General features: G+C 37.4%; 1 protein-coding gene across 2 annotated transcripts in view; it reads right to left on the bottom strand.

Moving 5' to 3' along the window:
- Positions 1-24333, bottom strand: part of TMEM63B (transmembrane protein 63B) — a 2399602-nt gene that overhangs the window by 1781059 nt on the left and 594210 nt on the right. The window contains exon 4 of one of the 2 annotated variants that reach the window (XM_044060665.1): positions 15344-15382. The exons of the other annotated variant lie outside the window; for it this stretch is intronic. Coding sequence (XP_043916600.1) covers positions 15344-15382 — 39 coding nt within the window. The remainder of the gene's footprint in view (positions 1-15343; positions 15383-24333) is intronic. 2 annotated transcript variants of the gene reach the window in all.

Genomic DNA, 24333 nt, shown 5'->3' with positions numbered 1-24333 from the left:
TCAGTCCTGGGCCCACTCTTGTTTGGCATCTACTTCTCTGAAGTACAAGCAAACACAGGAGGGTTATGGCTGACAAAGTTTGCAGATGACTTGAAAACACATCTGACACAGATATCCTTCAGAAGGGTCTCACAGAAACGGATAACTGGTGCCAGAGCCATGGCCTAAAGTTAAATGCCAAGAAATGCATAGTCATACCCTTCGGGAAAAACAAGGTTACCCCTAGCTACCATATAGGTGGCAATCCCCTGATCACAGAAGAAGTTATCAGGGACCTGGGAACCCAGGTTGACAGTAGCCTTTCATTCGACACTCATATTGCTAAAGTAGTTAGGAAGACCTTCTACATTGCCCACCTTATCATGAAGGGATTCACATCTAGATCAAGGGAGGTCATAGTCTCCCTATACTCATCACTCATCAGACCAATGATTGAGTACAATGCCCCATTCGGAATGTATCTGACCCGACACTTGCAGCAGCTGGAGAGGCCACAAATGTTCCTCACCAAAAGGATAAAGGGTCTCAAAAATCTGTCTTATGCTGCCCAACTGAAAGAACTCCAGTTAAATTCAGTTTCTTACCACTTGCTCAGAGGTGACCTGTGCCTGACATACAAGGCCATGTCAAACCCAGATTTGATGAACATGCTTCATCTCAAAAAATCTAGATCCCTCAGAGCCACAAGGGTGGGAGACTTAAACCTCGACACGGTTATTAATAGGACGTGCTGGAGGGATAGATTCATCACCCAAAGACTCCCTATGCTGTGGAACAAAATCCCAGTTTCTGTGAGGCAGAGCACCTCGCTGGCCTTGTTCAAGAGGAATCTTGACCAATGGATGGGAGATCGCAGATACACCCCAGGGGTTACCTCAGTGTCACTGCTCGACAGAGGCACATCAAAATAATGGGCATAGTTTCTCCAAACGAAAGGGGTGGCGTAAGCCACAAAACTATGGGCTAGGCTTGTAAATGCCCTCGGGCAGATAGCCTAGTATGAACCTATGAACCTATGAACCTATCATGTCTTTCTTCCCTAAAAATGTATTCAGTTCCAGCCTAAAAGCCTTTTATTTTCTACAGGGAGTTCTAAAGTCTCTTTTTGTATACATCCAGAAAACAGACACATCTTGTCTTCTATTCAACAGTTTTCATACATCTTTCCATTCTTCAACATTGTTATATTTACTCAATATTTTATATATCATTTTCTTTTTCTGTTCTTCTAAATCTTTAGAGAATTTTTAATTAAAAATATTTAAATAACCACGTATAAATTGTACCAACAAAACATACATGAACTGTGGTACATTAACAGACACTGAACTAAATGATTACCTAATAAACATCATATGAATCTGAGCAAAACAGCTTTGCTACAACTAAACAAAATAATCTGCTAAATTCCAAAAGAATATAGTTATGAGCCAGTTAAAAGGCAAATATAATCCAATAATCAGACCATTTCCCCATATTTAATGCTAAACTACACCATTTGATCAGCTTACAGTGAGCATGGTGTAAAACGGAGTTTTACTACATTTTTTCAGCTTACACACATACACAGTAATAGAAGAGTTATCCCCACCATTCTGATCCATAACATTTCAGTAATCCTCAAGCCATTAGATGTATTTATTACAAAAATCCAGAATTTTGCATTCCCCAGCACTGGCATTTTTTTCATAAAGCCCATTCAATACTATTCACAATATCATGCCATAAAATTTTTACGGAAGGAGCACTCCAGTTAAATGAATATAATTAGCCCTAGGCTCGTGACAATGAAAACTCACACCTTTAATAGTCATATCACAATGCTTCAAATCAGCTAGTGTGAGGTGCCATAAATAAACCAACTTACTTGTGCGTCAGAGCTGGCAACTCAGCACGTAAAAATCTACTGCCAATCATTAGTGGACCGGAGTTCCGCTGTGGCAACCCCTAATCGGGAAAAGCCAAAACACACAACAACAAGTGAAGGTAAACAGAGAGACTACAGGCCACCTGCTATCATGTATACTTCTATGACTGACACCCCATTCACCCACAGAGCTAGGATATAGCAGCATTTCACTCTATTTTGTTAACAGTCCAGACAGAGGTTGAGGGATACGATTCCTAAAAATTCAGTAGACGATTCCCACTGTCCCTACCTTTTTGTATTATTTTAAGAAAAAGTAATTAAAGTATGTGGGTCTATTGCCACTTATTATCCTGTTGCTATACACACCCAACAACATTTTACTGGCTCTAAGCTGAAAGAAATTGACCAATGAGGAACTAATACAGGGAACTTTAGCATTAACTGCTCCCATGTATACAATACCTGGAAGTACTCATCCTAAATATGCATTACAAAATGTATTCTGGCCATTACCCAATTGTGCCACCACATGATTACCATTTACTAAAATATCAGGATGGTTCCAAATAAATGAGCTTCTTATAGCTAGCTCCCTTCATTTACTGATGCCTGTTTACTCCCTTTCCAGCCACAGTTCTACTGCTCAGGATTCCTTACTGGAAAGATGGCACATTAACAGGGAAAGGCTTAGATAATCACTGTACATGAAGCTCAGGATACAACCAAATAAGTCTGTGAGCCTATCCTGAGCAAGTATAAAACCATGTTATGGGCACTTTCCATAATCTAACAGATGAGGGAGTACAAATCAACCAAATTTCTTGAGAGTCTCATCTTGTTTCTACTAATCCTGGGTTTCTTACCACCCCATGAGAAGTCAAAAAGTATTTTTTGTATATTTTAATATAAGGGGAAAATTAAAATGTACAAGAAGCCTTAATAAGCACACTAATTCCTTGGGTGGATAAATATTTTAATAGACTGGACCCTACTGAAGCAATGCAACTGCAGCTTTTTCCACTTACAAATACTCTAATGCATTTGTAATACTGAAGACATATTGATTTCAGCCAATTTACCCATATCTTAAAGGATCTTAACACCCAAGTACTTCACCTCTTGAATCGTCCCCTCTGAAGGAAAATTAGTTTAATTTGTTTTTTAAAATTGGGCAGCCAGTGGGAAAAGCACCATTTAACCCTATTTACAGTAAGCTCTGTGGCCTTTGAATGTGGATCTAAAGCCTCAATGACTACAAGCACTTATGTGCTAGTGTTGCTCAACCATATTATGCAAACATCTACAAAACAAGCAGTGAAAGTGTACAAATTGTACTGCAGGTGAATATGATAAACATTTTTTCCCAGATGTATATCTTATCACAGATGCAGCAAGGATAAAAAGCCAAGGGGAAAGAGGGAACCCCTGTCTGCTGCCTTTACATAATATAATTTGAGATGAGAGAATACAATTTGTATAAATTAATGCAAGAGGGGTTACTATACAATAACTGTATTTCTCTAATAAATTCTTCTGGAAAGTTATAATATCCCATAAAAGACACCATTTGATCGTTTCAAAAGCTTTGTTAAAAAATTATCATCAGGGTTCCCACATGCCTATTTCCATTTAACAAATTTTCTGTGTATTAAACCAGATTCTGGTAATATCTAGTTCTCCAAATCTCCCTTTAATGAATCTTAAGTGATTGCCTGTTTAATATGGCCAATAACCTTCTCTAGTCTCATGGCCAATACTTTTCCATGCGTCTTCAAATCTGTGCTTTTTTTAGGTTTGGGAAACATCACAACCTTTACATGAGTAACACACTGTGAGAAAGCCAGAGTAAGTAAAGTCTGTCAGATCAAACAAATTCTCCATCAACTAAGTCTCTCTTTAAAGGACTTTTTATGGAAAGTGTGCCTGGACCTGGAGTCTTCTCCTTTGACAGGGCTTCTATAGTTGTGTCAATATGATTACTGGATAGTTTTTTTAAGAAGATCAAACAACCCCTTTGATACCTCTGATTATGGGATCACGGAAATGAAGGAGGTCTCAGAAAATTCTTTACTGATCTTACCTTGCGCAACAGTCTTATAGTCATCTGTGAGTACACTATTAATTTTAAAAAGGTCTGTCTGGAAATCTTGTCATAATTCTTAGATGTAATGTCTTAATACCACTTTGAAAGATCTTCATGCATTTCAATCGCATTTATTTTGCATTCTATTATTATCCCATACATAAAACAATAACTACCTTTTCACACACTTTGCTTTTTTTTCATGTGTAGTGCTTTCCAAAAATGCTGTATTTTCAAACATAATTTTGCTTAGCATAGGATTTTTGTTGCATTTCATTTGTTTTAATATAAAATGCAACTATCGTCATAAAAATCAGGATTTTTATTGACATCAGATTCTCTTTCTTATAATGATTGCATATAATATCCCCTACTTGGTTTAAACAAGAACCACAGACAAAAAAAGAATTCTGGCATACTTTTCCTAATTTGGATGCAATGCTGTATATTGCTAACCAATAAATGAACATACCTAAAATTACTGAATGGTCTGCTGTCTATGGACAGAGGCAGTCAGTAAAATCACTCCCTATATAAATCAAATTTGTGGGTCAAATTTGGGTTGCATGGCTAGGCTTACCTATGAACTTATAAAGAATGCACACTTTTTTTTCTTTTTTAACCAGGAGCCCTTTAACATCATTATATATGTTTAATATTGCAATGGCTTTTCCATTCTTGCTTTTTCTTTCTTTGAACACTAACTATATATGCTTTTAAACCAAACCTTAAATCCTATATTTCAGTTTCCTCTATAGTAAATTATAATCCCCTTCTTAAACACATTACTTGTTTGATTAACTTTAAAATGATATTCCTCAATTCTATTAACTATAAATCTTCCTTCTTTGTTATTACTACTGTATCATACACTGACGGATACATGGCTGTTATCTTCATTTCCCTTCCTATTTCATATCTTCCTTCACATATTGTCCAACTCAGCTGCATCATTACTCCATTCATTACTAGTGTAAACAGCTACCCCTTTAGATTCCAGCTTTGTTTCAGTCCACACTTCATTTGCATTTCTTTACCAAAACAACTGTTTACTAATGGAGTTATTCTCATTCCTTTACATGCTGTTTTTAGAAACCCAATAAATGTATTTCCCTAGGCAATCTACTTCCTGTAACTGTTCTCAACTTACACTATCAAATACTTTCTTGATCAACAGTCAGAAATTATTATTTTTGTCTTTCTCTTCTCTCTGTCTTAGCTATACTACTTACCTTATAATTAGTAATCATGCCTCTCCATCATTTTAACTCCATAAAGGTCTTCTTGCAATAAATTCCATAGCACATGCATGGCTCAATATAGAAATTACACTAATATTTATCATACTGTCATGAAAAACTGGCCTCCAATTTTTGATATGCTTTTCCCTCCCTTCTTTCAGGCATATTTTAACACTGTTTTTAATCCATCTGAATTAGTCATTTTATTATAGAACTTAATTACATATCCAAATCATCCCTTGGTTTCTCTGTTAATGATTTATAATCATACCCTGGCCCATAAAAGCCAGTAGCAGACATACCCTTTTGTTCAACTATAATTTCTTTTTCCACTTAAGCTTTTCCTTCCACTTTTAAGATCTTCAGCTTTCACTGTTTAATACTTGACTGTATTGCTGTATGCTTTCTACATGTATCAAGAAAAAATGCCAAAATTGGAGTTGCCAAACCCCACGTACCAACCAAACAAACTGGAAGCGAAGTGAAGGATAACCTTTAAAGTTTTACTATAAATCGATTAAATCCACAGCAAAACACACTTTTGACAAAACAATGAACGCCTTCTCATCCTAAGCGTTTTCGTCACGAATGGACTTCATCAGATAAAAACAGTCGTCCTTAGTTAACGCAATAATGAAGGTTAGGGCCAGCCTCTGGGACAATATATTAGTGCTAATAGTCGTGGTCGCCAAGTGTCCACTTGATCTCTGTGAAATGACCAAATAAAACCACCCTTCCTAGCTTAGGTTGAGAAGGCGTTCATGGTTTTGTCAAAAGTGTGTTTTGCTTTCTACATGTATGTTGAAACTTTTCCATGGGCATTCCACATTCTACATTTTACACCCACTGCATTACTTATTACTTGATTAATCTTTTTTTGATCCCAATACAGGCATTATTTATTTTCATCTTTAACTGTATACTATTTCTACATTTTCCTTGCCTTATTACTTTCTGCTGTATTCACATTGCACAATGTACATATTCAGTTCAGATATTCCCATTTCTATTTTCTTTGCATGCACTTACTACGCTGAATATATAACATTTAATATGTCCCCAACGCTACCATAATGGACTCCAGACCTTACAGTGTTATTCCAAAATTAAACGCTCATTGCATGCAGTGTCATCTTTTCCTGAAATCATTCCTTTTGTAAGACGACAATTTATTCCTCGCCTTCCTTTACCTATTACTATAATATTTCTATTCCAAATTCCCAATTAACTACATATTGCAACATGACCGGAAAATAATGCTTTCACAATTTCACTATGCAATTCCTGCATGTTACTAGTATGAGCAATACAATTAATCTCTATTGCTTTGTGTCCTTCCATATATGCAACTTTATATTCTTTGTCTAAACATAGGTTTCACACCTTGTCAACCACAAACCCATTACTTTATATCTGAGGACAATTTCTGTTTTCCTCTTTCTTAACCTCATGCTGAAAAAGCCTTTTTCCAAGCCCTATTAATGTGTCCAATTAAAAAGCATTCAGCTGCTCAGTAGTTCATTCCTACCAGTCAGGATCACTTCAGCATACATGCGTATTATCCTTCCTATGCTCCCTTTGCACAACGAACAATGTCTAATGTTTTCATGTTTTCCTTATTTACTACATGAGCCTTAGGCAGGGCCTCTACTTTAACACTCCTTTTAACTCTTTTAAATGGCTTTACTGTGAAATTCAGATGTCTACTAAATCTAAGATCAAGAATAGTGTTAATCACTTCTCAAATAATGCCCTATTTAAAGGTAATTATATTTAATGAGGTTTTTGTATTTGACAATTTTACTACTACAGTTTATTTTCAGATTATTAATGGGTAAAGAGGGATGGCTATATTTACAATGAAAGGTAGGATGTGGACTGTATTAATATAAGGAAGCCACATCACATTTCTTCCATGTAATACTGTGATATTGGCAGACAGGCTCCTTGTTCCTCATTTAATCAGGTTTCTCAATCTAGATAACTCGTTTTAAAAGTCCATAAAACATTACATACATTCACGTCAAATCATGAATTACTGCAAATGTATCCACATAAAAGAACATGCATCCCACTAGTCATTACAAGCATATGAAGATCATGCTGAAAAGCACTGGAAAAAGATAATTCATAATGTCACTGAGATTAAGACAAGCAAGCATCAGGACTATTAAATAAAAAATATTTGTTTTATAAGAATATGCAATCATTTTGGCAAGAGTTATTTGCTCTTGCAGGAAGTTACATTCTTCAAGTCTAAACTGATAAAGTGACACAGATGATGAGCAGAAAGGAACTCTACAACGACACAGAATGCAAACAGCATACCAAAACAATCCACAATCATACTTTTGCCACTTTTAACAGAAAATGTCTGGCCCTCTTACAATAAAACATTCATTAATACTAAAACATACGGTTTCAAGTGTGAATTTTTTCATTCTCCAATATGTTTACTTCACACTATCCAGGATCTATGCTGGCTATTAGTAAGTGCAAGGTACATAAGTACTCCTGAGTGAGATTGCAGTCCATAACAATACATGCTTGTACAACCATGCGCACACACTACACAAAATCATGGACAGTTTAGGAAAATGCCAAATCACCTAATGATATGCCTTTGTGATGCTGGGGGAAACCACAGCACCAATTGGAAATACATGGGAACACACTGCACACAGAAAGCACCTTATTAAGGATAGGAAATGAATATTAACATCAGCAACACATTTCTGCCAACCGGCATAATCATTTTTACCATTAAGTAAACTACTGAAAATCATCAAGTCCACAGACCGACTCTGATCATCTACACCCAAACATAGACACATAGTACATACATTCATCCTTCTGACACATTCAGATACCAAGGTGTAATAAACCAACAAATCTCCTTTCAGGCTATACATACATTTTATGTACACTACTCACATTCTCAAAACAGTTACTAAAACCTCATGTGTATCAATTCCCCAACCAGACAGACATGCTAGCCTAACAACCTACTTCCTTTGTTGTATTAAGGGGAGACAAGAAAGTCATACACTACAAATAAAAAAACACCTTCCTAAATAAATGCTCTCACTTAAATGACACCTCTACTAAAAGTAGCATTAGTTTAACAAAACTAGTTTAAATATAAATACATGTACTTCCAAGATGGCTGCACACTGATCGACAGCTTAATTTTGCCTCTCCAAGAAAGTGCAAGTGATACTATCAGCTTGAGGAAAATTCAGCTACTAGCTAGTAAGGACACTGCCTGAATGCTAGCAAAGAAGACATTTTGAGAACCTGAAAGAAAATCAACCAGAAAATGTGAAAAGAAACCTGCCTAGGAAGAATCCCACAGCTGTTGAGGAAAAAACACTTCCTGATCCAGCTTTGGTATAAAATATGGCCTTCAGTAATTTAAAGAAAAAAATACATCCAGGAAAAACGAGGTAATTGTTCCCGTCTACTCGTCACTTATTAGGCCCATTACAGAATATAGTGCCCCTTTTGGTATGTACCTCACTAGACAGCTACAACAGGAAAGGCCGCAGAAATACCTCACAAAGAGTATTACTGGTCTCAGACAGATGCCATACACAGACAGTCTCAAAAAACTCCAGCTTTACTCCATCGCATACTGCCTACTCAGAGGCGATCTCTGCCTAACATACAAAGTTATGGTCAAACCCAGAGCTGTTGGACATGCTCCACTTAAAGAAATCCCAATCCCTCTGAGCTACATGCTCTAGGGACCTAAACCTTGTCACAACAATAAACAGAACATGCTGGAGGGATAGATTCCTGTCCCAGATACTTCCCATACTCTGGAACAAACTACCTATCTATATCAAACAAAGCTCCTCATTAGCACTCTTCAAGAAAAATCTTGATTGGATGGGGAGACAGGAAATTCACCCCGGGGATCACTTCTGTGGCTCTGCTCAACAGGGGCAACGGAAAATAATTTTATTGGGTGGCGAAAGCCAGGGTACCTTTTTGGCTAGGCTTATATAGGCCCTAGGGTCAATAGCCTAGTATCTACCTATGAACCTATGAAGTCACACATGCTCAGAGTTGATTAAAATAAATGAAACATATCATTATATCATAACATTATATCAGCACAAATAAAAGGCTGAAAAAATGGAAGAAGCTTTAAAGAGCTATTCAGATTAACTGATACAACTTCAAAAATCAAGATCAAAATGAACAAAAGGCCGACAGAGTATAAAACTGCTCAGGAAGAGCCATTTCAAAAAATGGCAGAGTTAGAGGACAGAGCACAAAGAAAACGTGAGATTTTCTGCTGTACCCGAGAAAATGGAAGGAACAAACTGTTACATTTATGAAAGCATAAATAAGCAACTGGACTGGAATTCCCAGCAGGAGTTAGTAATTGAAAGGGGACATTGTGTGTACGCTCCAAACCTGACAATAAGAAAGTAGCCAATACCTCTAATAGTAAAGATGCAATCCTATCAGCAGAAAGAGTTGATTCAGACAAAACTGTGGCAGTAGGATGAAGTACTAAAAGCTGGAGACACTAGAGTGTTTGTGGAAAATTAACTGTACACCAGGCAAAAGAAGAGTATGTTTATTCCAGCAAACAGGGATTGTGAAGAAGCAGGTGTGGGATTCAAGTGGCTATATCCAGCTATCTTCAAAATATTTTTTTCCTGGAGGATCAAAGTCAGTTTTTGATGCAGAACATGCTAAGGAGGAAATGTAAAAGTTTGTACAATAAAAAGTGAGCTATCAAATAGAAGGGGATTCTGCTTCTTATTCTTCAGATAATAAAGCTCATAAAAAGGCTATGCCAGTGAAACATTCTCCAATGCTCTGAAGGAAAATGCTTGGGACACAGAAAACGGCATAAGAGTCGACAAAAAGATTCAGGAGTACTTCAGCCTTAACCAGAGTCCGGGGTTGGGAGATGCAGATGAACAGGAAGAATACCAAGAAAATAAAATTAGTGCATACATGTGGGACTATAAAGCATCAATCTCATTTGTGAAACATGGCTTTGTCAGAAAAAGTGGCTAAGAAAAACTGGATTTTGTTGACTTTGTTAAACTTATTGGGGGACTGAGAGGCATATGCCCTACTTGGTGTCATTAATGTTTAGAAGAAAAAAAGATGGAGAAAGAGGGAATAAAATAACCAAGTATAACAGTTTTTGTTCTTAACAGTATTTGTATAAAACATTTTATGATATAAATTGCGTGTTATATAGTAAAGAAGAAGGAAAAATTTAACAAAGGAGGGCAGATTACTGAAGAAATTTATGAAAATATTTGGTATGGAAGAAGTGAATTCAGTAGTAGGAAGTCGGACAGGGTGTATATATTATTCCCCAAGGTACAATAACTGGGCTAGTCTAGACAGAAATTGTATTTTACAGGAACATGTGTATTTAATAGAAAGCTTTGACACACATTAAATAACTATTTCAGATCCTGCTCCAATAACAACTAAGAAGAAAATGTACACTAATGAAATACAAATGAGACACTGGTATTTCCCCACTTACCTTAAGGAATGGGTAGTGGAAATTATTCAACAGTTATTAAGGGAGATAAACATTTTTTTAGAAGTTAAATGTAGTGAGTGGGATCTAATGAAAGTGGAGTTTGAAAATAGGGTAGAAATAAAAGAAAATCTAATAAATAAAAAGAGATATGGTTAAGAAGTAACAAGAATTATTTAAAGGGCCAGTCAAAGGTTAACGTATTGCAGAATAAGGGGGAACTCACAGTACAATATGAAGCAGAAATGTAGAATGCTAAAGAGAAAATAAGGGAGTATCTGGATAATATGCATACGTTTAGCAAGACTGCTGTTAAGCAACTAACTGTTTTTGATAATAACCCCAAAATACAAAAACTTGTAACACAATGACTTAGGCAACAAAAAGAAGTGACTATTGCTAAACTTAGGGAGGCTATAACAAGAAAAATAATGAGAGATCCTTTAAAGATATTGGAGATATTTGGGAAATTTTATTAAAATTTGTATACAGCAGATTAATGTGGAAATCAAGAAAAAGCACAAATGGAAATATTTATGGAAGACTTGGGTATGCTAATGTTGAAGGTGGATGAGGGTCAAGAATCAACTGTAATAACTGAAGGAGATGAGATAAAAACAGTGATATGTAACCAATCTGCAGGAAAGTCACCAGGAATAATTCCTGTGAAAGTTTGGACGGTAGGACAGAAGAAAGTGACAATGATGTGGAAAGTTTTGTTTAACAGTATTTTAAAAGGTGTGGGGGGGGGGGCACCAATATCCTGGAAGAAAGCTGTGGTGGCTGTAATGCCCAAAGATGGTAAAGACTAATCAGACCCAGCTTCAAATAGGCCCATTTCAATTTTAAATCATGATTATAAAATGTTTACATCTATATTAGCTAAAATAATGTCAAAGATGTTGCCAAAATTGATGGATTGGATCAGTGTTGTTTTGTGGAGGGGAGGCAAACATTTGACAACATTAATACACCAACAATGATCCAAAGGGAAGCAGAATGTGAAAAAAATAGTGGTGCTGTTGGTGGTTCTTGATGCATACTAGGCTGGGGACTTTATGAGTAGGCAGTGAATGCATTTGCATTCCCTGATACAATAAGATTAATTAGGAGGATATATGAGAGACTGGAGACAAAAATTATAGTATGGGGGGTTCATCTCTGATAACTTGTACCTGACTAGAGGATCCAAGGCAGGGGGTGTCCCTCTTTCTCCTCTGTTATTTTTGTTATATGCAGAGCCATTGACAAAGAAAATAAGGGAATCAGAAATTCAAGGATATAATTGGTATGGTAATCAAAAACAGTTGGCTTTATTTGCAGACATTACTTTGTACCCGAAAAAAAAAAAAAAAAAAACAGAAAAGAACATTTCAGTGTTTTGGAACATTCTGAGATAGTTTCAAGTTTTTTTGTGACATAACATTAATAAGAGCAAAACAAAGACTATAGCTGTAAACTATGCACCCATGAATGAATTAGTTCAGCAATACTCATGTTTATGGGTACATGATAAAATAAAGTATTTAGGAGTATGTGCTACAAAGGATTCTTTTATGTCAGCTAAGGATTTGTGGGAAGAGACTAAACATAGGATAATGCATAAACTGAGAAACTGGAAGTTCTTGTTTATGGATATGGATAGCAAGATAAAGCAGTGAAAATGTTTGGTTTTATATACAGCTCAAGCATATTTTTATCAACCAGAGGAAAAGTTATGGACAGTAATTAATAAAGAGTTGAATGATATTATCTGCCTGGGGAACAGGGCAAGAGACAAGTGGATAAGTTGATCCTTCCAATACAATAAGGTGGTTTAGGATTACCTGATTTGAAAGGATATTTTAGAGCTACACAGTTAAGGCTCATATACACAACAAAAGCAGAAAACTATAATTCAAAGCAGAAAGGAGTGATAATGAAAGCAGGGTGGAAATTCAAGAAATGAGGAGCGAGTAGGATTTTGGATGCACATCCTTAAGGAAAATAACAGCCATACATAATATTATATTTACAAAGTAGCAGAAATTATTCTAAGAATTAAGCCAACATGAGAATGGAGAAAGATTTTGCTGATAGGGATGACTGCAACCAGGGGTACAGAGAACAGGCAAGAGGGGCTGGAATTTACTGAAGAGAACTGGCAAAGGAACCAAGGTATTGGGAGCAAATAACTAGAGAGGGAAAGGTTATAGAGTGGGAGAGTTTTTAGCTAAATCTAGAACAGAAGTTGCTATTAAAAAAGGTATACGTAGTAGGACATATAAAACATTGTAAGACAACTATAGAAGTCAATCACAGGAGATTAGAACATATTGGGAAGAGAGACTGGATAAGCCATTCACAGGGAAAAAATGGGAGGACAATTGCATGGCTCCAAATATACAACAATGTCTAGATGATTTAGGATTTTAGCTTGGAAGTGTTTACATAGTTATTTTATACCCCAAGCAGACCCCAAAGAATTTTTCCTCACATAGATGGCAAATACTGCAGGTGTGATGCGGAAGAAAGGGGTAACTGGGAACACAGAGTATAATGAGTTGGCAGACTTTAAAAATACCCTACATAGTACTCTTTCAGAAATATTGGGTGAGTAAATTGGTGTAACTAAGGAAATTAATTTTTGAGCTAGGATACAAGATCTGAATTGTCTAGACACAGTAAGGTCTTAAGTTTAATTCTGGTGGCTGCCAAAAAAAGCAATTATTAGAAAATGTAAATCAGTGTCTAAACCAACTGTAGAAAAGGGCAGGAGCAAATTACATAGACAAAAATGGAAACTGTGGGAACAATACATGCATAATAATGTTCAGGAGGAGGAGTGAGGTTTAAAGGAAGGCAGGAATTCAGCAATTTATGTAATGTTGGAATACTGGATTGATTATAACTGTATAAAGAAATATGTGTGACATATAATGCTTGTAACTGTGAACATGTTAACATGGTTTGTTTCTTTTGTACAGATGTACATTTGCCCACTTGAGTGACATTTCAATAAAGGTGTTAAAAAATGGAAATATATGATATACTCCACACACATACCATGTGCGTCTGTGAGAGCATCTGTGTGTATATACACAATGTACATATGTGTGTGTGTTTGTCTCTGCATATATAAAACGTGTGTGTGTGTGTGTGTGTGTGTGTGTGTGGGGGGGTATTCTTTTGTGCCTATACAATGTTTAAATGTGTGTGTTTGTGTGTCTGCATATATAAAGCATGCACATGTAATGAATGTAGACAAAATAAATGGGAAGCAATAATGAAAAAAAGAAAGACTGCAAATGGAGTGCGAGTTTGGTTCATCTGACATATGAAATATCTTAAAAACTGTAGGAGTGACAAAATTGTTACCTAGTCTTAACATGGTTGCACTATAGTGCTCTTTTGTCATAACGTTACAGGATTTTAGCTGTACTGTTCATGTTTTTATGTTTGTTGTGTTCCTCTATGTTTCTTAATAAAGAGGTACAAAAACAGTTACCCAATTTTGCAACAGAGGATATTTCACTTATCACATTCCATCTATATTTATATACACAAATGTATGTGTGTAACAAAAGATAAAGCACTAAAGTTGCAAGTCAAGTTGTGAGTCCAAGACACTCTTTATTTTCACAATAATTTCCACAGAAAATTAAGCGCTTAATTTTCTGTGGAAATTATTGTGAAAATAAAGAGTGTCTTGGACTCGCAACTTGACTTGCAACTTTAGTGCTTTATCTTTTGTCACTAGTGTTTTTTGAGCACTAATTGTACCACCATTCACTTTGGATTAAATGTATGTGTGTGCTTATGTATGTATATATTTATCTGCGTATGTACAGTGCCTAGAAAGAAAAACGAAAAAAGGGAGTACCCATTCAGTCCTCTCAGTACCTGCTTCCCATGCAATCTGTTCACTTCTTGATGTCTAGAGTTTGGGCATATTTCTCAATGTTCACTTACAGTACATACTCTGTAAAGTTGCAATATTTTAGCTTTATTGTGACAGTTTTATACTTCTCTGTTCTGCATTCTTTCTTATGCTGTACTGAAAACTGTATGACTTGTATTAGCTGTCAACCTTCTCTCACAGTGTCGCCACATTCTTCACTCCGCCCTACTTCTCTGACAGTGGTTGAGAAGCATGACTATTTCATGCTGTTCTCTCACACCTTGTTCATTTAAGAGTAAATGTAACAATGCTGTAATAAACAGATGCTAGACTCAAAAAATGGCAGCAAACCCTTATTCACTGCACTAAACTGTTGGCAGTTTAGCATCTATTCTCACCACCACTAGCTAGCAAACTCACTATCCATGCATTTTACCAGCGTTTCATACATTCATTACTACTTACACAAGTGTAGGCCCATTTAGAAGGTTTAATAAATAATTCTGCAAGCATTCTGGTGGTAATATGTCAGTCTGACCCTGAGGAACAGTATGTGCAGTACGTTCAGTAAAATCAGTAAAACAGGTTAAGCAATTTTGAATGCTGTTATGTTAGCCCAGCAAGACACCCATACGGCAGGAAAAGAACAGGCCCATCCTGGAGTAATGAAGAGGAGTTAAAATGGGAGAGAAATGGAGAGAAAAGGTGTTAAAGTAAGCAAATAGCACAAAAAAGAAGAACATACTATTCATGTACTTCCATTTCATTCCTCGAACGTCTCTGCCTGGAATTGGAAAACAAAACAAAAACAATGTTTAAGATTATGTTGTAGGCATACATTTAGTGTTGAGCAGGTATGGCCCATTTCTGGTAAGCTATGACTTTAGATAACCATTTGCTGCTGTGGCTACACAAATGTGATGACATGAAAAATAAAGAAATAATCAAATGTCAATAAATAAAATAAACAAATAAGCACATCAGTGTAAGATTTAACAAACAAGGACTGTCTGTTTTATATGACTCTCTGCATATTATTTCTGCCGTATACCAACGCAATTCTGTAGAGATTTTAATATGTGTTGCAGGGAAGTTAAATTAAATGGTAAATTGTTGCCTTATTGGTTTTCAACTTTTTCATTAATTTAAAATATGAGAACTGGAACATAGCTCACAAAATCAAGTTAGAAAAGAAATATGTTTTCTTGAAGCACTTTGTACTCCTACCATCAAGACTTTCAACCCTTGCATGTGATAAGTGAGTTGTGAAATTCAGTTTATTTACTCATTAGCATACCCCATGATGCCAAATCATTTATTCCGTAGAATTCACTTGCTACAGCTTCTGCATTGTACTCATAACTGTGTTTACTGCGACTTAAAATCCAGGTTAAGACCTAGAACCTAATGAATAGTACCACTATAAAAACGGTTTGTGCTGGAGTTTGCCATTTACACTTCTTTAGTAACCATGTCGCTCCAATGATATGAGCATTTGATTGAAATGCGAGACAAAACCTGTTTTTATCAAAAAGTTCAGTGTCCAGCCATTGGAAGTTGCAGTACAAAACTCCAGAGCTCCACTGTAGGTAATGAATTAAATCATACTTATTCACAAATAAATGAAGTTTAGAAGAAAAAAGAATGTAATTATCAAATGAGTCAGTCTGCAGATCAACAAATTCACTTTTCAGGAAGGCTTTTTCACAGTACAGAAAACATTTACACTTAGATGTAATGTTCGTTTCTAAAGAGAATTCTGGAGAGTAGCTGGCAAACAAATGGTACTTACAGATGCCTCTAGACAACGGGGTAGTTCTCTTTTCAGTTCTAGCAACAATAACAAAACAGCTTCACCTTCAGTTCAATCAATGGGTAATAACAAAATAGCTTCACCTTCAATTCAATCAACAGGTAATAACAAAATAGCTTCACCTTCAGTTCAATCAACAGGTAATAACAAAACAGCTTCATTAATCAGCAGTAATTAGTTCAGCTGGCTTCTCTTCAAGGGTCAGGTCCCTTCCTTCATAAGGATACATTTTCCCTGAACTTTCTTCCTCCTTCTAGAATATGCAACTCTAACTAGAATCTTCTCTTGATCCACCTCACTCAGAAGCCACAAATCTCATTTGCATTTGAGCACTCTCCTTTAGGTTTCCGACTGTACCCCTGTTCTTCATTGACCCAGAAACAAGCAAAGACGTTAGAGGTAATCTCGTTAAAGGGATCATCCATCACTTTGCTATCTGACCCTTCTAGGTAGCATGTATAAAAGGACTAGCCACCACTATGCTACTCTATATATGCATGCAGCTGCATACAGAGGTATAGCTAGCTATTCTGGTGCCCAGTGCCATTCCCTGATTTGATATCCCCTCAACCTTAAATGAACAGCCAAAAAAAAAATCTTTCCTGATATATGTGTAATAATCAGCTGCTGCAGTTTGTCACACAAGGAGCATTAAAGCTCTTCAGTTCTGACTCCAAATGCAATATTGGCATTCATTACCGAATGCAGGTAATGCACTGAAGACTTAACCACATCTGACAATCATGCCCCAACACCCCAGACTAGCTAGGTCTATGTATACATATGCAACATCTAAGTTTGTATGTATAAATGTGTGTGTGTCTATGGGTGTTTAAACATCAAATAGTCACCTGGAATGTGGAAACTCTGGGCTTGGCAATGCAAACCTGGTAGGACACCTTGGTAGTCCTTCAGGACATATGGAAAGGCAGAAATAGGACATGCCAAATGGTAGCAGTTCAGATGAAAAACAATGACCAGATGTTCAATTCTGAATGAAGAGTGTATGCAATATTATACTCAACAGGGTTTTAAGGTTGAAAGTAATTCTGTTAAAAACATGTAACATAAATAAGGTATAAATTAAAGCTTGCTTAAATGCAGAAACAGAGTTTAGCAATATGTGATCAGCATCCATACTAAATGACTGTGGCTTGGAAAATAAGGAATCTGCTGAATGGACATTTTTTCCTTATAGACTTAAAAACAGGATGTATGCAAAAGCAAAAATGCAAAATCTGCTTTTAAAGAATGGACAATGACACTGTGACAATGTGTTTCCTTAAAAACATGTTTTTCTGCATGGAGAACAGGACATGTTTATGACAATATGTTTCCTTAAAAAATGTTTTTCTGCATTTACAAAGATACAAATAGAATACTAAAGACAAAAAACAGGATGTTCACACTGTCAGAAAAGCTAAATAATAATATCATTAAGTCAGCAGTTTGCGTCAGCATCTGCAACAATCAGTATTGTTTCTACAGGGTGAGCAATTCTCCAACATAGAATACCAAGAAGAAATGTGTATGTGTGTGCATGACTAAAATTGTATATAAAGATCTGTATTAATCCAGTTATGTTAGGGGTATTGGTAGGGGCACATTTGTCCTGAGGTAATTGTTATATCTCTCACATCATCTGTACTATATGAGAAGTAAAGTGGAACAGTACTTTAAGCTGTAACAGAAGTATGTGTGGTTTATTATAAAAGTTATTGGTTACTGCTCTTAAAGACAGGTGCTGCAAAATATATTCGGTCATAAGTGTATATTCTGCAAGTTTCTGTATGCAACAGACTGTGAATGCAAATATAACCAGACTTTGATTTCAGCAGAATCCAGCCAGCAAGACTGAGTGTCTTAAGAAGACTTCAAATCCATCACAGTAAGCAGAAAGTACAGTTTTGTACTTACCATAAATGTAGATGTTCGAGTGGTTATACTGCTGCAGTCATCACACTTGGGTTATCCTGTCATCAGGCGGTCCCGCAGTCGGCCGAATCCCAAAGTCCTGGTCCGGCGTTGGTTGTCGTCGCCTCTTCCCTGACGTCAGTGCGACAGGGGTATAAAAGAGACAGCCGACACCATTTTCTTCAGTTTTTCTTGCCTCAGCCATCTTAAGCATCTGTTTTTTAGGCATAGGGGCCTGTGGGGGGGGGGGTGTGGCCCCGGTTTTCTAACTTTCAAGGGGGCTTTGAGTTTAGCATAAGGCTTGGCAGAGATAGTTGTCAGTTTGAAAACACCTTCAGAGACCGAAGGCCTATCCAAAAATTCCGGATCCCCGTCGGGGCTGGGGTCCGAGGAGTGAGGTGGAACCAGTTCCTGAGGCCCAACTGCTTCAGTTTGGGAGGCCATCAGAATTTCTGAATTTGCGGTAGTCAGGGGCTGCAAAGGCACCTCCCCGAAAACCGGAGAACCGGCTTCAGGCCTTGCTGAGGCCTCGGTATCTGGTCTTGGCCTTGGCTGCTGGTCCTTATCTTTGCATTTTTTAATCATTGCTGATGTCGGTTGCTCCAATGGCATGCTATAGTTAAATTTTCTGCCAAAATAATGCTGGGCGAATTCTGCCCGACGCTTAATTGTATGTTTGTTGAACCTAGCACAAAACCGACAACCAGAGACGTCGTGGTCTGGGCTTAGGCAAGGAATACAATAAGAATGAAAATCCTTATGAGGTATTTGCTTCCCACAAGAAATGCAATTATTAACTTTGTCTGACATCGGTCTGAGGCAGGAAAAGTTTCTACGGGTACTTAGCTTTAGAGAAGACTTCGGGCTGAAACTCGATTCGAAAGTTTCAGGAGCTGGCCGACCGGCACTTGCAAACTGCTTCTGCTTCAGGCACTGCGCGGCAAGAAAGACTGAAGAAAATGGTGCCGGCTGTCTCTTTTATACCCCTTTCGCACTGACGTCAGGGAAGAGGCGACGACAACCGACCCCGGACCAGGACTTTGGGATTCTGCCGACTGCGGGACCGCCTGACGACAGGATAACCCAAGTGTGATGACTGCAGCAGTAAAGCACGATAAACATCCATATAATTTTTCAGTATACACTTCCTAAGCTTTAGTTTAAAAGAAAATTCCACAGCAAAGAAGTTTCCTTTGTTAGTTCTTTATTGAAAATTAATGTAAGTTTTTGTCATTTAAAAGACGTCTCCTCACTTTTGTCAATTACAAGACATCTTCACTTTTATCAGTTACAAGACGTCATGAGAGGAAAAAGAGGTTAGCCACACAGATGGAATAAAGCATCCTGGGTGTCTGCCTCTGTGGAGGGATTAGGGGAAGGTAGCTGTGGCATTTGGCACTGGCTGGAGATGCAAACAAGTCATAGCAAGGCCTAGCCTGTAGCAAAATGTTATCTGGCCACAGATGAATAGAGACACCCCTCATGAGTCATCAAGATGCAATGTCTGAGCCTGTCCATTAAGGCTGAGCAGGAATATGCATTGCAATTAGAAATCCCTGTGAAGAAACTTCCACACTATCATGGCTTCTCAGAGTGGTATGACCAGGTTCCCCCTTGCTTTTCTGATGCATCAAACTACTGAGGTATCTTCCTTGTGGATTGAGATCACAGTCTGGGGAAGAAGTTCTGTAGTACCTACAATGCTAGGAGGACCACTCTTATCTCCAGGACACTGGTCTTCAGGGATGTTGGGGAAACTTCATGGAGGAAGGATTCTCCTGAAGCCCTGATTTTGTGGCCCAACTCTGCTCCTGGGATGGCATCCATTGAAGGAGTCCCCTCTACCATGGGAACCTTATCTGAAATGGTATTAAAAGAAATATGTGCCTATTTAAATCAGAGTGCTTTGGCACTCATGGTTCCTGGAAAAAGATCTCTGAGGGGTCTTAATACATACTCCAATGGCAGATAAGGTCTTCCTTTCCAGTTCATTTTTCAGAAGTCTTTCTTTGACTTTAGGGCCAAACAATAAAGTCCCATTATAATGCAAGTTTACAAAGGGCGCCTTAAAGTTGTCTGTAAACTCAATGATGCAGCCAGGAATGTCAGTGCATAGCAATACCGGTGCGCTCTGCTCTAACCATTCCATCACTCTCACGAAGACATTGGTAACAGACATCATGGCTGTAACCTGTGACGCAAGCTGTTTCTTGGTGTCTGAAGCAGGAGGTCTTCACAGAGAGTCAAGTGCTTCTTCTACCTGGTCTTAATGGAAACTTGTCATATGAGTTAAGTAATTAAGCGCTTGAAGGATAAGGCTCCTGAGGCATAAGTATGTTTCCAATTTGGTCCGTTATCCTAGATTCCTTATCAGCAAGATGGACTGTGAAGTTTTAATTAGAAAGCTCTTTCTTACTGGTCACTGCCTCAATAACAGAATCCACAAGTGGGCTATTGCTCCAATGTGGTCAGTCCTAGGACAGGCACAAAATGTTGTTGGGAATGCATTCAGTGACAATGCACTACCACCATACCCTGTTTGCTCACTGGGATGAAGGAAGGACCACAAAGGAATCACTGTGATCAAGTGAAATGATAGGAGATCAGAAAAGTGAAGCTATAGACTCTAAAAAAGATCTAAGTACAGTATTGAAGCCAACACAGAATGTAACAGAGTAAATATTTACACAGAATTTATTTACAACCCAACACAAATCTCTATTGTCTTGACAGGATTGTCACATCTAAAAACTGGAATACTGTAACTTGCTGCATTCACTTGTTCTCTGGGATTAGTTGTGCCAGATTTTGTAGGCCTGTGAAGAATAATAGCGTGCAGTAGAACGGAAGTAACTCAACAAAGTACACTGCTAATTACTATAAGTTGTCTATTAAAGTTAAGAGATCTGAGGCAAGGCAATACAATATGATCTAATGATACTGCTTTTTGACTGCATCCCTGAAGCATTTGAATTTATTTTTTGAAAAATAAAAGGTATTTTAACTTACCGTTGATGGTTCCTAGTGTTGATTACCAGTGCAAAGCATTTGGGAGCTGATTCCAAGTAGCTGGGCCAATTTTTGCAAAGGTTCTCTCTACTATTTCAAGAGCAAAGGGTGGTTTGCCACAATTTCTCAAGGATTATTTATATTCTTTAACTGACAGCCTAGATTGGGGGTTGCACTGGAATTTAATCATTTTTAAACAAGATGGTATTCCAGAGTAGCGAGGCTCTGCTGGACGCTGGCAGCTAATGTCCTTGTTTAAAAGTTTGCAATAGTGGGTGTGAGCATCAGCTAGCAGTACAAAACATCAGATTATACATTAAAATAATGCACATCTGAATGTGAGTGATACATAATCTACCCACAGCTGGAGTGGTATGAACATGAGAGCAAAGCCTGAATTATCAAACAATGCCTTAGTCCTATATTACCCACACTTAAACTTCAGTTACTACATACAATGTTATTATTTAAAAAGAAATGTTTTATCTTTATGAAATAGTATCAATTAATTTTAGAAAGTCTTTTCTGTTGAGTCTCTTGTCAGCATCTGGTTGGAGAACAGCGTCTTAATGTACTGCACATGGACAGGACACCACCTTAGACTGGGTGCTCTTTTTTTGCAGCAACAATAAAATAATGAGTCATTTTATTATATAATAACTGTGTTTGCAAGATATTGCCATTAGATTTTTGAGTGTAGGGTAATAGGTACGCTACATTCTAACTTAAGCAGGCATACAATTTCAAAGCAAGTGATGCTTCTAAAGAGCAGAGGAATGTGAGTTTAAAACAGTGTTAATTGCTATAGGGTCATACTTCCTCTTGCTTTCATGTTTTTAAAGGTAAAGTAGAAATCCAGAAGTTGTTCCAGATATTTTTGTTAATGTTCATAAATTAGATTACTTTGGGGGGTTAAAAACTACTAGGGTTGTTTTGTTTTGTCTTTAAGGTAAGGCAAACAGCATGACTGCTGACTTCCTAGGATTTATGGAAAATGTATTATGTTGTGTTCAGTGCCATAACTTGAAAATGATGGACTGCATTTTATTTCATAAGATGACTAAGGAACTGTCTGATATAGGGAGGAGAATGTTATCTGTGTACATTAAAACATTTAGGTCATTAATAAAATAAAAAGGGGGTTCAGTACTGAACCCTGGTACAAGACAGGAAGCCTGGGAAGAGGAAGCTTACAGCATTGAAAGCTGTGTGCCTTAAGATATACTTAGAAATTGAGGGGTTATGTCATGATTCCCACGGGAGGAGGAAGAGGAAGACTTCTTCTAAGGAATTCAAGAAGCTGTCATAGGAAATACCAAACTTTACATCAAGGACTGATCATCTGAAGACAATTCATATGCTGTCCATGCCACAATCAAAGTCAACTAAACTCTAATCTAAATGCTAATGCAGCTGCCAGTGAGCCCCCATACCTTAGCTGTGAAAGTTGTACCCCCTGCACTCCTTTTCTGTTACATTCCAACTCTATATACAAGCACCAAAATCAAACATTTCCCCACTGATCAAGCAGTATGTCCAAGCACCAACATTAAATATTTCCCCCACCTATCCCTTCAGCAGAATCAGTCACTGATGAAAAAATTTATTTAAGTAATGACAAATGGACATACATAAAACTCCATCCAGCAAGACACAATACCAGCTCCCCAGTGGCAGGCAGGTAGTCTTGAAAGAATCAATTTTCATAGAAGACAGACAGCATCCATGTCAGAAAGGCACACTGATCTTCTATTAGTATTTTATTTTAGTCCTGTTGTATAGTTTTATTTTCTGAAATAGAAGCTAGATTTGTAAATACTCCTATAATAATAACACCACTGATACTTAGCAGTCACATTTTGGCTTTGAAATTTGCATGCTGTTTATAGAATTATTTACATATAAATTTAAGTTGTGAAATGAAATGCTAATTATGACAAGTGAAGCCTTGCTGTTACTGCAAGACCAGTCCAGGTAGCATTCTGCCATAAATACACACGCAAACACAAACACATACATACACTCACACACACACACATACACACACACACACACACACACACACACACACACACACACACACAAACATACGCACACAAAGACACACACACTGAAAAACACACACACTCAAAGACGCACACAAAACACACACACAGCGGCGTGCTTGTGCATACATGGGCAGATTACTGAAGGGATTGTTGGGCAAATGTTTAATTTGGAGTCAATGAAATGCTTGTGCATAACTGGACATACTGCTTAAGGATCGGCGGGGGAAATGTTTGATTTTGGTGCTTGGACATACTGCTGAAGAGATCAGTGGGGAAATGTTTCATTCTGGTGTTTGTGCATACTTGCACAGACTACCGAAGGGTTCACTTGGGGAAATGTCTCATTTTGGTGTCACGGATGTTCTTGTGTATATTGGATCATTGGGGAAATGTCTCATTTTTGCGCTTGTGCATACTTGGACATGGTACTAAAGGGATCACTTGGAGAAATGTTTCACTTTTGGTGCTTGTGCACACCTGGATAAAATGCTGAAGTGATTGCTGGGAAAAAATATTTATTTTGTGTCATTTTACTGTTTGTGCAAACGTAGACAAGATACTGAAGGGGTTGCTCGGGGAAATAATTTTTGTGACAGTGAAGTGCTTGCACATACTTTGACAAACTACTGATGGGATAACTGGGGCCAAAAGTTCATGAATTGCAACTCACATATGAAAGCCACAGCACTGTATTTAACAATGGATTTGCGTACTGCTTGGGTACCAGACTATAAATTGCAACAACTCATTAGAACATGCTGCTTTACAAAATGAATTCCTTGCATCTCATTATACTTAAGGCAGTCTGTATCAGTGTAAATGGCCTCGGTGAATCTGGCCATTGCTGCACTCGGTCATAAACATCAGGGATACCCCTACTGCATTTGTGCAAAGGACTACAAATACTGACCTTAACATACATTGTACTATCATGTTAAAAAGTACATGCAA

The sequence above is a fragment of the Protopterus annectens genome, chromosome 1.part0, assembly GCF_019279795.1.
Source record: "Protopterus annectens isolate FY-2018-M chromosome 1.part0, PAN1.0, whole genome shotgun sequence".
In the NCBI taxonomy this organism is placed as follows: Eukaryota; Metazoa; Chordata; order Ceratodontiformes; family Protopteridae; genus Protopterus; species Protopterus annectens.
This window is presented reverse-complemented; position numbering and strand designations above follow the sequence as displayed.